Source organism: Onychostoma macrolepis, chromosome 01 (genome assembly GCF_012432095.1).
Source record: "Onychostoma macrolepis isolate SWU-2019 chromosome 01, ASM1243209v1, whole genome shotgun sequence".
Classification (NCBI taxonomy): Eukaryota; Metazoa; Chordata; class Actinopteri; order Cypriniformes; family Cyprinidae; genus Onychostoma; species Onychostoma macrolepis.
The window spans coordinates 37,495,387-37,507,719 of record NC_081155.1 but is presented as its reverse complement, the minus strand read 5'-3'; the positions used below and the strand labels follow the sequence as shown (position 1 = coordinate 37,507,719).

The 12,333-nt window shown below is 37.2% G+C and overlaps 1 protein-coding gene across 1 annotated transcript; it reads left to right on the top strand.

The window, feature by feature from the left end:
* Window positions 1-336: 336 nt before the first annotated feature.
* tdrd7a (tudor domain containing 7 a) lies at window positions 337-12,181 on the top strand. The gene is made up of 18 exons (XM_058771498.1): window positions 337-432; window positions 1,972-2,190; window positions 2,981-3,125; window positions 3,698-3,857; window positions 3,925-4,004; window positions 4,491-4,669; window positions 5,769-6,190; window positions 6,392-6,655; window positions 6,763-6,949; window positions 7,020-7,131; window positions 7,376-7,578; window positions 7,693-7,827; window positions 7,916-7,999; window positions 9,077-9,211; window positions 9,470-9,580; window positions 9,667-10,097; window positions 10,215-10,375; window positions 11,480-12,181. The coding sequence occupies exons 2-18, from the start codon at window positions 1,984-1,986 to the stop codon at window positions 11,698-11,700; spliced, it is 3,237 nt and encodes a 1,078-aa protein (XP_058627481.1). The 5' UTR covers window positions 337-432; window positions 1,972-1,983; the 3' UTR covers window positions 11,701-12,181.
* Window positions 12,182-12,333: the final 152 nt, after the last annotated feature.

The following is a 12,333-nucleotide window of genomic DNA, read 5'->3' as shown; positions in this document are numbered from 1 at the left end:
CACATTGTAGGTGGACTAGTTGTCATCAACCTGAATTCTCATAACATGAGTTTTATTAATCACTTTTTGCCTTCAGCACCTTAACAGAGGAAGATTATCCATTGTAATAGGTGTTCGCAATATTAAATGCTGAGGAACAATTTTCTACTCTTTATCCTAAAGTATTTCTGACTGGCCCTTTATTCAAGCCTATTCAAGGACTTTGGAATTTATTTATTTATTTGCTAAGTATATAACATAGAATAGTAGGCTAAATCACGTACATGTATTCATCTTAGTTCATTTTTATTTTATTTTAATTTATTTCTGTCTGACATTTGACCTCAGTCCTTTTTCCGATGACGTATGACGTAGTTGGAGTGATAGCAAGTGCACGTGCGTGCGCGCGCGATATTAAGCCTAAATTAGTGTGAAGACAAAAAAGACAATCAGGTGAGTTTTGCTATCAAGACTTCGATTAATAATGTTTTGGAGATATTTTTATGATTTAGGAATGAGAAATGTCTTTACAAGCAAAAAGAACCAGAATAATTAAATTAAATCAGTTATGTCGCTTGTTTAGCTAGTTAATTAACGTTACTGTCTGATGAAATTTAGCCTTCGAGTCTTCCCGCCTGTCTTCTTTCTGAAATTTGAGTTATTAAACGTATGTTTCATGTTTTCCATAAGGGTATGGTTATTTTGACTGATAACAACATTAGTCAAGCTTTACAATGAGACGATGTAGGATTGAGAAAAGTGAAGGATAACACGGTTAACAAGCGTAAACCGAGAAACAAGTTTGTCTAAGATGAGAAATCTTTCCAATAGTAACGTGATAATTTGTTTTAGTGTAATATGTGACCCTGGACCACAGATGTATACTTCATCTGAACATCATCAAAGCTGAATAAATAAGCTTTCCATCGATGTATGGGTTGTTAGGATGTGATCATATTTGGCTGAGATACAACTTATTTGAAAGTCTAAATATTTAGAAAATCGCCTTTAAAGTTGTCCAAATGCAGTTCTTAGCAATGCATATTACTAATCAAAAATTAAGTTTTGTTATTTACGGTAGGAAATTTACAAAATATTTTCATGGAACATGATCTTTACTTAACATCCTAATGGTTTTTGGCATAAAAGAAAAATCGATCATTTTTACCCATATGACCCTGTATTTTTGGCTATTGCTACAAATATACCCGTGGTACTTATTACCGGTTTTGTGGTCCAGGGTCACATGTGTATTGATGCTATTTTCATACATTAAAAAAAGGATAAAAAGTGAAAACGCACAATAACAACAAATCGATTTAATCTGTGCAATCATTATTTAAGGTTAATGAGAAAAAGGCTATTTTTAATAAGTGAAAAGTGAGGTGTGGCCAAGTATGGTGACACATACTCAGAGTTTGTGCTCTGCATTTAACCCATCCAAGTGCACACACACAGTAGTGAACACACACACACACACACACACACACACCGTGAACACACACCCGGAGGAGTGGGCAGCCATATTGCTGTGGCGCCTGGGGAGCAGTTGGGGATTCCTTGACCTCAGTTGTGGTGTTTAGGGTGGAGAGAGCACTGGTTTTTCACTCCCCCTGCCAAACCTGAGACTCGAACCCGCGACCTTTGGGTTACAAGTCCGAATCTCTATCCATTAGGTCACGACTGCCCATCAGGAAGCAAAATCAGGACGTTTTACTATGGTTACTATATTTGACCTGAAAGTAATGTGATCTAATGGTATTGGGATTAACTCTTGACTGTTGGGTACATTATGGGCACTTTGTTGTTATATAACTCTATAAACAGTAAGAAATAACCACATTCATAACTAACTATAAACCATCAAAGCATTTTTGGGTAGCTTGGGTGAGTCTGAATGTGTCTGTCCAAAATGCTGTATAGTTTGACAGCTCAGTAAGCTACAAAAATGCTGTCTGTTCTGTGTTGGATGCGGTTATGTGTCTTCATTAGATTGACTGCAGGATGAGTGACGTGGAGTTGGTGAAGAAGATGCTGCGAGCTGTTCTTCAGAGCAGTAAGCACGGTGTGGCCATGGCCCGTCTGCAGGGAGATTACCGGGCTCTGACAGGAGAGGTGATCCCTTACCGGCAGTTTGGACACGGCAATCTAGAGAGTTTTTTGCGCAGCATTCCCGGTGTGGTGCGGCTCGATCGCTCCGGTGCTGGAGAGGTGATGTTTTCAGTTAATCTGGCGATACACCACATACCTTTATATGTTTTGGTGGATAATATTGTGTATTATTCTATCTATTTGTAGCATAATATGTAGACATGCGCACTACTGTAAACTCAAAAGTTCGGATTTATTTGATTAAAAATACGGTAAAAACTGTAATATTGTGAAATATTATTACAGTCTAAAATAACTGTGTTCTGTTTTAAAATATTTAAAATGGAATTTTTTCCTGTAGTGGCAAAGTTGAATTTTCATCAGTCATTACTCCAGTCTTCAGTGTCAATTGATAATTGATACAATTTATAATAATAAGAACCATTATTAATAAGAGAGTTCCAGTAATCATTTCTAATAATTGAACACTAAATCAGCACATTAGAATGATTTCTGAAGGATCATGTGACACTGATGTAATGGCTGCTGAAACAAATTAAATAGAAAACAGTTCTTTTAAATTGTAATATTTCACAGTATTTCTGTTTTACTGTATTTTTGATCAAATAAATGCAGTCTTGGCTTTCAAAAATGTTTTCGTAAATATTTCAAACTTGTATAAGGCCACGGTAAACTGATTTCAGATTTTGTAAATTTGTGTGGTTGTAATAGAAATGTCAGAAAATAGGAAAAACGTATTATAATTAAGATTTTTTAAAAGTAAACTTATTAAAAAAGATTTTTAAAAGTTTATTAAAACATGAAATCACAGTCAAGTTATTGATTACTCTATTTACCATCATGCAAGCACCAAGCAATAATATGATGGACTTTATTTGTATGTTTGTAGGTCATGTGTTTTGCTGGTGTGTGTGAGGAGACTGCACACATCGCACAGCTGGTTGCCCGGCAGAAGAATGTAAAGAAGTCCGGCTGCTCTAAATTACTGAACTTTCAAATGAGAGCGAGGTCTTCATCTCTGTTTTCACATAACGGTAACACGCACAAACAAAAATCCAGAGTGAAAGATATACTGTTTGACTGATATCACATCATTTTCATGGTTAGTTTAGGAGAAAAGCATCTGCTAAATGAAAAGATGTAAATGTATCTTATATTATTCTGCAATTAGTAAATTAACAGTGTAGATTTTAAAATTAACTTCAGCTTAAATTGTGTGAGGTGCAAACCTGTTTTTAGAAATTCTTGGTAGTGAAAATGAAAATGAAAAATGTAAATGTTTTCTTTAGTTGTCTTCTTGAAGTTGTTTTTTTTTTTTAAACATCACCTTTAATAACCACATTAATCTACATGCCTCCATAGTGGGATTAACTCTTTTACAACCTAGTTTGTTTGCCCACATCCCAATAGGGACCTTATGAAAGGTTTTATTGCTGTACTTTTGCCCACCAAGCTTGTCTGTATATGTGTGCTGAGAATATCTGTGCCAGTCAGTCACAATTACACGCTATTGCTACGAACTGTTTAGCATCCTGCACTCTGTTATGCAGCCCTTCGAGGTATGTACTTGTTTATTGATATGGTTTAACTGTTTTGGTCTTCGCAGTCAAACCTCGCTTGTCTTTACGGCAACCGGGCCACATGACTCATCCCGCTCGAAGCTCCGCATCCAAGTCTAGTTTTTACCCTAACCAGCGGCAGATTTACAGTACTGACCTCCCCTCCTCCCGAGTTCCTACTCGGCAGCTGAACAGGAAGTCTCCAGGGTGAGTGACATGAGACGAAACATTCTCAAAACATTCATCCCAACACTTACACTGTATGTGATTTTAGGTTAGAGGGGAAAACATTTGCTCCCAGCAAGGTAAATACGGAGATAAAGACTCAGCCTTATAAGACCAGTGGGACACCAGGTAAATCTCTGTTTTGCCCTTTTAAAAATCTTTGTTTTTCTTGTCCAAAGTTGGATCAGATGCAATACATTTAAAATATATACAATATATTTAAACAGAAGCCTGAAAACTAAACTTATTACTAAACCTAATGCTTAAACTAGGCTTCTTTTTTCTGCCTTGCAAGTGATGATAAAGAAGTGAGTGTTGAAGGAATGAGTCCTAAAAGCAGGAAAGTCATGCATCTGTGGTTTAGTTTGCATATACCCTAACTTCTGGCGATTATATGTATTTGTCACGGAGCTTATTTTTTGCAATAATCCAGAAGCCAAAGGTATTATTAGATTTTTGTCGAGGGAACCAGAGTGATGCTGACTTTTTGGGTTGGCCTTAAAAAAATAATTTTTGCAGCACTCTGTTTTCTTTCAGGATGTACTCATTTTGTGTTATCTCTGTTTTTGATATTCAGTCAACTTGAGTTTGATGTTTGATTGTGTGTTTCTTTAGCTCAGCAAAAGCCTGTAAACAGTGCTGATGTTGAGGTGGTTCAGGGTCGAATTAAACGGCTTTTGCAGAAGTACTGCAGTGGAGTCTGGCTGTCAAAAATCCCTCAGCTTTATAAGAATATGTTCCAGGAAGAGCTCTATATGCACAAAGAAGTGGAGACATGGACGCACATCTGCACTGTGAGAGAAATAAAATACACAAACACATGCGGACTACTAAAATTAATCAGTCTACCTGCTCAAATTTAAATAAGATCTTTGATCAGTGTTGTTATCATTAACTAAAACTTTTAAAACTTTCTTGTTAGTTAAAATAAAACTAGAATAAATATGAATATTATAGGAAACATTTTAAAAAGAGAGAAATGTTGCTTTGTCAACTAAATGAAAGTCAAAGTTGAGCACTAAAATTACTAACTGGAAATTAATGAAAACTCAAGCTAAACTAAAAATAAAACCTGAAATTAAAATAAATTAAAACTAAATACATACTGCATATTAAAAAAACAAATAAAAATGTGACCCTGGACCACAAAACCAGTCATAATAAAAATTGAGATTTATACATCACCTGAAAGCTGAATAAATAAGCTTTCCATTGATGTATGGTTTGTTAGGACAATAGGGTAATATTTGGCAGATATACACCAATTTGAAAATCTGGAATCTGAGGGTGCAAAAAAAAATCTAAATATTGAGAAAATCGCCTTTAGAGTTGTCCAAATGAAGTTCTTAGCCATGCATATTACTAATCAAAAAATAAGTTTTAAAATATTCACAGTAGGAAACTTTCAAAATATCTTCATGGAACGTGATCTTTACTTAATATTCTAATGATTTTTGGCATAAAAGAAAAATCTTATTTTTGCCAATTGCTACAAGTATACCTGTGCTACTTAAAAGACTGGTTTTGTGGTCCAGGGTCCAAATGACAAAATCACACAAAATGATTTTAAAAATGATTGAAATTAAATCAAAGTGAAAACCTGAAAATAAAAATAATAAAAGATGATTTTATATACAGTATTTAATAGTATGCAAATATTACTCAGATAACCAAATAATGTTTTTCATACACTCATGCTGACTCAATAATATGAAATGTCTTTATGGTGGGCTGCGGTCACTGTACAAACCATCATTTTATGGAAAAGAACCATACAGGATGAATAAATAATTGCAATTTACACTTTTGGGTGGACTATTCCTTTGTTACAAAGTTCTTGACTGTTATATGGTATGTGATACTTTACGTTTTCTTTTTCAAATATCTCCTTAGGTTGAAAAGCCAGGCAGCAATAACATAGTTGACCGTCTGGTGTATCCTGTCGTGGAACCTGCCCCTAAACCAAGCACTGTGCCTGCTGTAGCTCCATGCAAGCAGTCTCCTAACGCAAAACAGTCAACACCTGCCCAGCAAACTACCCGCATCCTCAGAACTCTTGCCATTAACATTCCTCCTTCAGCCCAGAAATCCCAGCCACCTTTGAGCCCAACATCGCCCAATTCCACCAAGCTGGATTTCAATCTCCCTGAAACGCCCAAAGCTCACCCTCACTCACCCATCACCCCTCCTTCCACTCCACCTTCTCACCAGCCTCTAACTCCAGAGATCAAGCAGAAGCTGCGGCAGCTGCTCAATAAATACAGCCACGGCTTGTGGGCTCATGCACTTCCACAACTTTTCAAGGAGGCCTTTGGGTACTTTTGATCTGTCACTTTTGACCAATTTAATGCATCCTTATTGAATAAAAGTGCTAATTTCTTTAAAAAACATGACATATTTTCGATCATTTCTAGCTGTCAATTTGTACTATAATGTATGAGAGAATACCACAGTGCTTATTTTTCCGAGTGAAAGTGTTTTTTTATGTATTTTTTTTTCCCTGTCTTGTCTCTCAGGTGCGTGTTTCCACAGCATGTGCTGGAGGATCTGTCTCTGTTGGCGGACACATGTATGATTGAGTACCCCATGCCAGATAATCGAAAGAGAGCCATACTCTACGCACTACCATGCCAGGTGCGGACACAGCCTCGTCCTCGCCCACCACCACTGGTTTTGCCCTACACTGGCAACCCACGTGTACCTCCTCTGATGATCCCAACAACAGAGTTCCTTTCCGTTTTGGTGATGGAGGTCAGCAGCACAGACAATATTGTTCTCAGGTAGAGCTCACAAAACCAATATTTTACTAGATTCAAGATTCCTCTTTAGTTCTGTATCATTTGGATCATTTAAGGTTGTGAATTCATGATGGTGTCTTATTTTTCAGGTTTGTAGGGGAAGGCTACTCTAAAGCTCTGGAGGTGTTGGAGGAGGCCATGCTACAATTCTATAATACAGTTGGAGCTGGACTTTGTCTTCTCTCCCCAAAAATTGGACAACTGGTGGCAGTTGCTATAGAGGAAGATGCAGTACTGAGAGCTCAGGTCCACCTGCTCACAGAGGACACTGTGAAGGTATCAGAGTCTGTGTATTAGACAAAGTCAGTTTGCATTAGATGCAATTCAAACTTTTCCCTTTTTGTAGGTGTATTGTGTGGATCACGGGTTCTTTGAAGTGGTCAGCAGGAAGAAGATACTACAGCTGAGGGATCAGTTCCTGACTCTTCCCTTCCAGGCAACCACGTGCCAACTTGCAGGTAATATTCATCAGAGGCTTTTGTGTATATGTGAGTATGGAAGCTTAAACTGCAAATTTTTTATTCCTTAACAGAAAAAACTGAAATGTGAGATTTAAACTCAGAATTACGAGGAGTCTGAATTGTGAGAGAGAAAGTCGCGATCACCTTTTTGTTTTTATTTTGTGGTGAAAGTAAGCTTCCGTATGTGTGAGAGTAACATGTGATGTAATTTTGTGTTCACTTTCACGGTCTTGAATGTTAGGTTTGGAGTCGTTCAGTACAGATGGGGTAGTTCTGACGACTCTGGAGTCATTAGCTGTTGGCCGTACACTAGTGGTTGAGATTTTGGAGCGAGAGGACACACCAGTTATTGTGCTGTATGACACTTCTGAGAACGAGGATGTGAATGTGAATGCTGTATGCTTGAAAGCCCTGCAGGATAAGTCAATGGAGAATCCTCTACAGGTCTATCAGAATTACATAAAATCGCATGAATATTAAATTGCTGCACATTTTCAGAAAATCATTTCTATAATTACAAAATGAATAAATAATAATGCCCCTCCTCCGTTTATTCAGGTGAACAGTGTGTACACAAAAGTGTGCGTGACAAATGTGTGCTCTGATGGCAGTATTTACTGTCAGTTGCCTTCCCGAGGTCAGGCCAAACTCAAAGACATCATGGACAAGATTGAAGCACACTTCATCTCTCAGGTAAAATAGTTCGATTCAGTTTTTGAGGCTTCTGTTAAGAGGTGTAAATAATTGGCAGAGCATTAAATGTCTCTTATGTGTTTCTAAGTTAACATGGGAGCTGTTGGTGTCCAAACCGTTCTGCGGGAAAGTGTGTCTAGCTAAATACAAAGGCAAATGGGCGAGAGCAGAGGTGAGAAGACTGCCTAACTCTTTCCGTGCATCCACACATTTAAACTGGTATTTGTTCAGTGACAATTGGGGCTGCACAATATATTGAAATAATGTTGAATATCAAATTAGAGTGAAGCATGGCACTGTGTTAATTTACACGTGCTCCTCTTGATATGATGTTCAGAGGCTCGGTTCTTGGTTCTGGAGTTGGTCACTTATAATGTGCATTTTAAAACTCAGTGTGTGAAGCCTATTTTGCTAGATTTGTATTGAGAAGATTTTTTCTACCTGTTGACGACAAATGAGAAGCTTTAAGGGCTTCATGTGGTTTTCCACCAAAATAAGCTTATCTGTTTAACTTAAAAATCAAGAATGTTAATGTTAGAAGTTAATATTAGTATTATGATTTTGCAGATGTGTTTCACAGTGTGATTGTGATATATATTTTGTTTATTAATCATAATAACTCATAATTATCACAAAGAATGGACAAAACAGTGGAAATGTGGCCTAAGGTTTGAATTGGTTCCTGTAAGAATGTACCCAAGTATGAACACCCATATTTTTCAAGTTAATTCCACACAGTTCAGCCCTAAAAGGATGGTTTGCACTCTAAGTCTTCTGATTAAAATTCATTGTTCAGCCTTTTTTTTTTTTCATTGTTCAGACTAGTGCTGTCAAATGATTAATCGCATCCAAAATAAAAGTTTTTGTTTACATAATTATGTATGTGTACTGCGTATATTGTGTATACATAAATAAATACACAAACATACGGTATATATTTTGAAAATATTTTCATGTGTATACATTTATATTCTTATATTTTATTATATATAAATATATTTAATCAACATTTTTCTTAAATATACACATGCATGTGTTTGTATTTATATATACATAATAATATACATAGTGTACACACATTATGGAAACAAAAACTTTTATTTTGGATGCGATTAATCGTTTGACAGAACTAGTTCAGACATTTTTCACCATTTCTTTATTTTACGCAAATTTACCTCAGTCATTCTAGACAAATAAAGCGATTCATATTTTCATTGCTTACATGAATGTGTGTTGCATCTGTGTATAGATCATTAACCTTCATGGCAGTCAAGTGTTGGACATTCTGTTTTTGGATCTGGGATTTCCTGCTTCTCTGGAGGTTAGCGAGCTCAGAGAGATCCCGCCAATCTACCTCAAAGAGCTCATCACCATACCACCTCAGGTACATGCATAGATGTCTCGTTCATTTTCTTGCATATTTGTTTCCACTCATGCTCATCGCTGGCCACAAGTGTGCATGTCATTGTTTCAGTTGCATCATGATTCAAGCAGTGAGTTTTTCCCCTTGTGGTTGACTAATAAAATAATTTTTTATTTATTTTTTGCATGCAGTGAGTGCTTTTGGACCATGTTTACTTTGTAGCATGGCATTACTCTTTTTTTTTTTTATGAATGAAAGTAAATGTTTCTGGCTCTGTAGGCTATAAAGTGTATTCTGGAGGAACTGAATGCAGATGGGAGTGTTTGGCCTCCTGAAGCTGTTCTGTGGTTGAGAGAGACAGTCCTCAACAAAGTCCCCAGTTGCATGAAGGTCTTGCATATTCACGTATTGTTATCTGACAAATTTTTGATATTCTTACTCTAAATTTTCCATTTGTTGGCATGTTTGTTGTTTAGATAGTGAAGCTTGATGAGACCAGGACTGTGCATATCTACCTCTTCGCTGGTAATGGAGCCCAGGACCTTCAGAGCAGTGTTAACCATCAGCTTGCCTCTTGTTCATTCTGGCAGCGGGATATCCACTTCAGCAAGATCATCAGGGTTTCCGATCCTATCCTTCCCGAGGCAGGGGACAGCCCCTGTAAAGCTCCTGCACAGTCCAATGCCCTCACACTGCCCCCTCAGCTGGACTTACCAGTGGCTGGGCAAAACATGGATGTGTTTGTGTCGGTTGCATGCCACCCCGGGCACTTTGTGCTGCAGCCGTGGCAGGATCTGTACAAGCTGGTGGTGCTGATGGGAGAAATGATCCTGTTCTACAACAAACAGGAAGTAACCCAAATCAACATCCAGAAGAATAACGTCTACGCTGCCAAGATCGACAACAAGTGAGATATGAGTGGCATTTGAGGACTATGCTTCCTCACCCTTCTGTGCAATAAATAATTTTCTGCCTTTTTTCCCCTTCATTCTCCCTTTGCCTTATCACCTCTCTTTATTTATAGTTGGCATCGTGTTTTGGTAAAGGGCGTCTTAGCCAATGGCTTGGTCTCTGTGTACGAGTTGGATTATGGGAAGTACGAGTTGATCAACTATTTCCAGCTCCAGCCACTCATTGATGAGTTCAGACAGCTGCCATTCCAGGGAATTTCTGCTCAGCTGGCTGGTAAGAGAAGCTGTAGTCAAATGGAGTTTGATTATTTGTCATCCTTTTACTAATATTTGATAATAATAATATTTCATTTTATTTATAGGCGCCTTTCATGGCACTCAAGGTCACCTTACAAGTAATCCTAAAAACCATACAACCAAGAATCCATACAAACAAGAAACAATAAAATAAATTCAAACATTCAGAAACGTTGATCCACATTTATGCAGTTAAAAAGTAAGCCTGTTTAAATAAATGAGATTTAAAATTGTGAAAACTATCGCTATTGCGAATGTCCTGGGAAAGAGTTCCACAAATAAGGGACAGCATAGCTTAAGGTCCTCGACCCCATACTGCTCAGATTAATACGTGGTTGAATCAGAAAAACAAATGAAGAGGATCTCAGGGTGCATGCAGGAGTGTAAATTTCAAGAAGATCAGAAAGTTAAGGAGGAGCAAGATTATTGAGAGCTTTATAAGTAAGAAGCAAAATTTCGAAATTGATACGATATTTGACCAGCAGCCAGTGCAGATACGCTTGAAATATGCAAGAATTGTAAATATGCTTTGCTCTGAAAGGATTATTTGTCTTTTAGAATAGCTATATATTTCAGCAGAATACCGATTGTTGGCAAGTAGATTAAAAATGTTGAAGGAATTACAGTAAAAATCTAATCTTTTTTTTTTTTACTAAAAGAACACATGGAATAATATTTTACTTTATATATACACCAGTAGAACACATTAAAAATAACAAATGGTAATATTACACTGCTTATATTTTTTTTTTCTTACTGATACTTGCTAATGCCACACAGGGTTTCCAGTGATTGCGCAAACAAATTGTAGAATGAGTGATTCTGAACTGATTAAATTTAAATGTTTTTATCTGAAACCAATCATGACAGTAGTTTGCTTGCATAGTCTTCAGTATGTTTAACAACAAAATAACAATGTCAAATAAAAAATTCGCGATTACTGAGTCGGTTTTATGTTGTCAACAAAGTATCAAATATATTGTAAATATTTGATTTATCACCCAGCTCTATTGAAAAATTGCTCAAAACTGATCAGTATCTGTAGATGCTTCTGATTTGCATGTGAAATGTTTGTTTTCAGGTGTCAAGCAAGTGGTCTGGGCTGAGGAAGCTTCTATGGTGTTCCGGAACCATGTTGAGAAGAAGCCGCTGGTGGCTCAGATCGAGTCTGTTGAGGAGGGGGAATGGCCCTGGGAGCGCAAAATCTCTGTCTACCTAGTGGACACCACACTGGAGGACAATGACATCTGGATCCACAACATTATGGTGGAGTTTTTAGATGAGATCAACAGAGAAGCTTGAGACTGTCACAACTTCCCTTTCTTAGAACCGTGCTGAAACTATGAGCCTGAAGAAATTTAAGAGCATTGACTCTAGATGTGTTTGGCCAGTCATTTTATTCTTGCATGGTCTAGAATTGTTTCAGTTATCGTTCTGAGTGTCATGGAAAAGGTTTACCTGTTTTTGCTGTTATGATAAATAATACTACTAATAATATGCCATTCCCAAAATTAACTCGTTAATACCTGAACAACCTTACTTTCTGTGTCTTTACAATAGGGCCGTTTGTCTAATAATTTGATTTTCATGTGTGTATTGTGTGAGACCCCACTGCTTGTATTGTTGATACTCTTATTGATTTTTGCACTGGTTTGTTTGCAATCTTATTGTGTGTTTTCTAATCAGAAAATGGCCTACTTGTAAAAGAACATTTGTGTTCACAGGCTCAGGTTTGTTTTATTTCTAAGTTAACATTTGGTTCATCGAATTAAAAAGACAAGATACGCTTGGGTTACTGTCATTTGTCTTTGCAACTTGATATCGGGAAATATGTAGCCTCGAGTTGTGCGACCCATGCAATCCTCTGATTGGTGGGCTTGAGGTTAGGCGTCATTTGATTGGCAGGTCTGCGCGGTGGGCGGGGCTATGTTCTAC

What these genes read in the sequence shown, in the direction of transcription:
- tdrd7a (XM_058771498.1), top strand. Translation starts at nt 1,984, where the DNA reads ATGAGTGACGTGGAGTTGGTGAAGAAGATGCTGCGAGCTGTTCTTCAG. An exon ending in ATCGCTCCGGTGCTGGAGAG is followed by an intron (nt 2,191 to 2,980) that starts GTGATGTTTTCA and finishes GTATGTTTGTAG; the next exon opens with GTCATGTGTTTTGCTGGTGT. An exon ending in TAAGACCAGTGGGACACCAG is followed by an intron (nt 4,005 to 4,490) that starts GTAAATCTCTGT and finishes GTGTTTCTTTAG; the next exon opens with CTCAGCAAAAGCCTGTAAAC.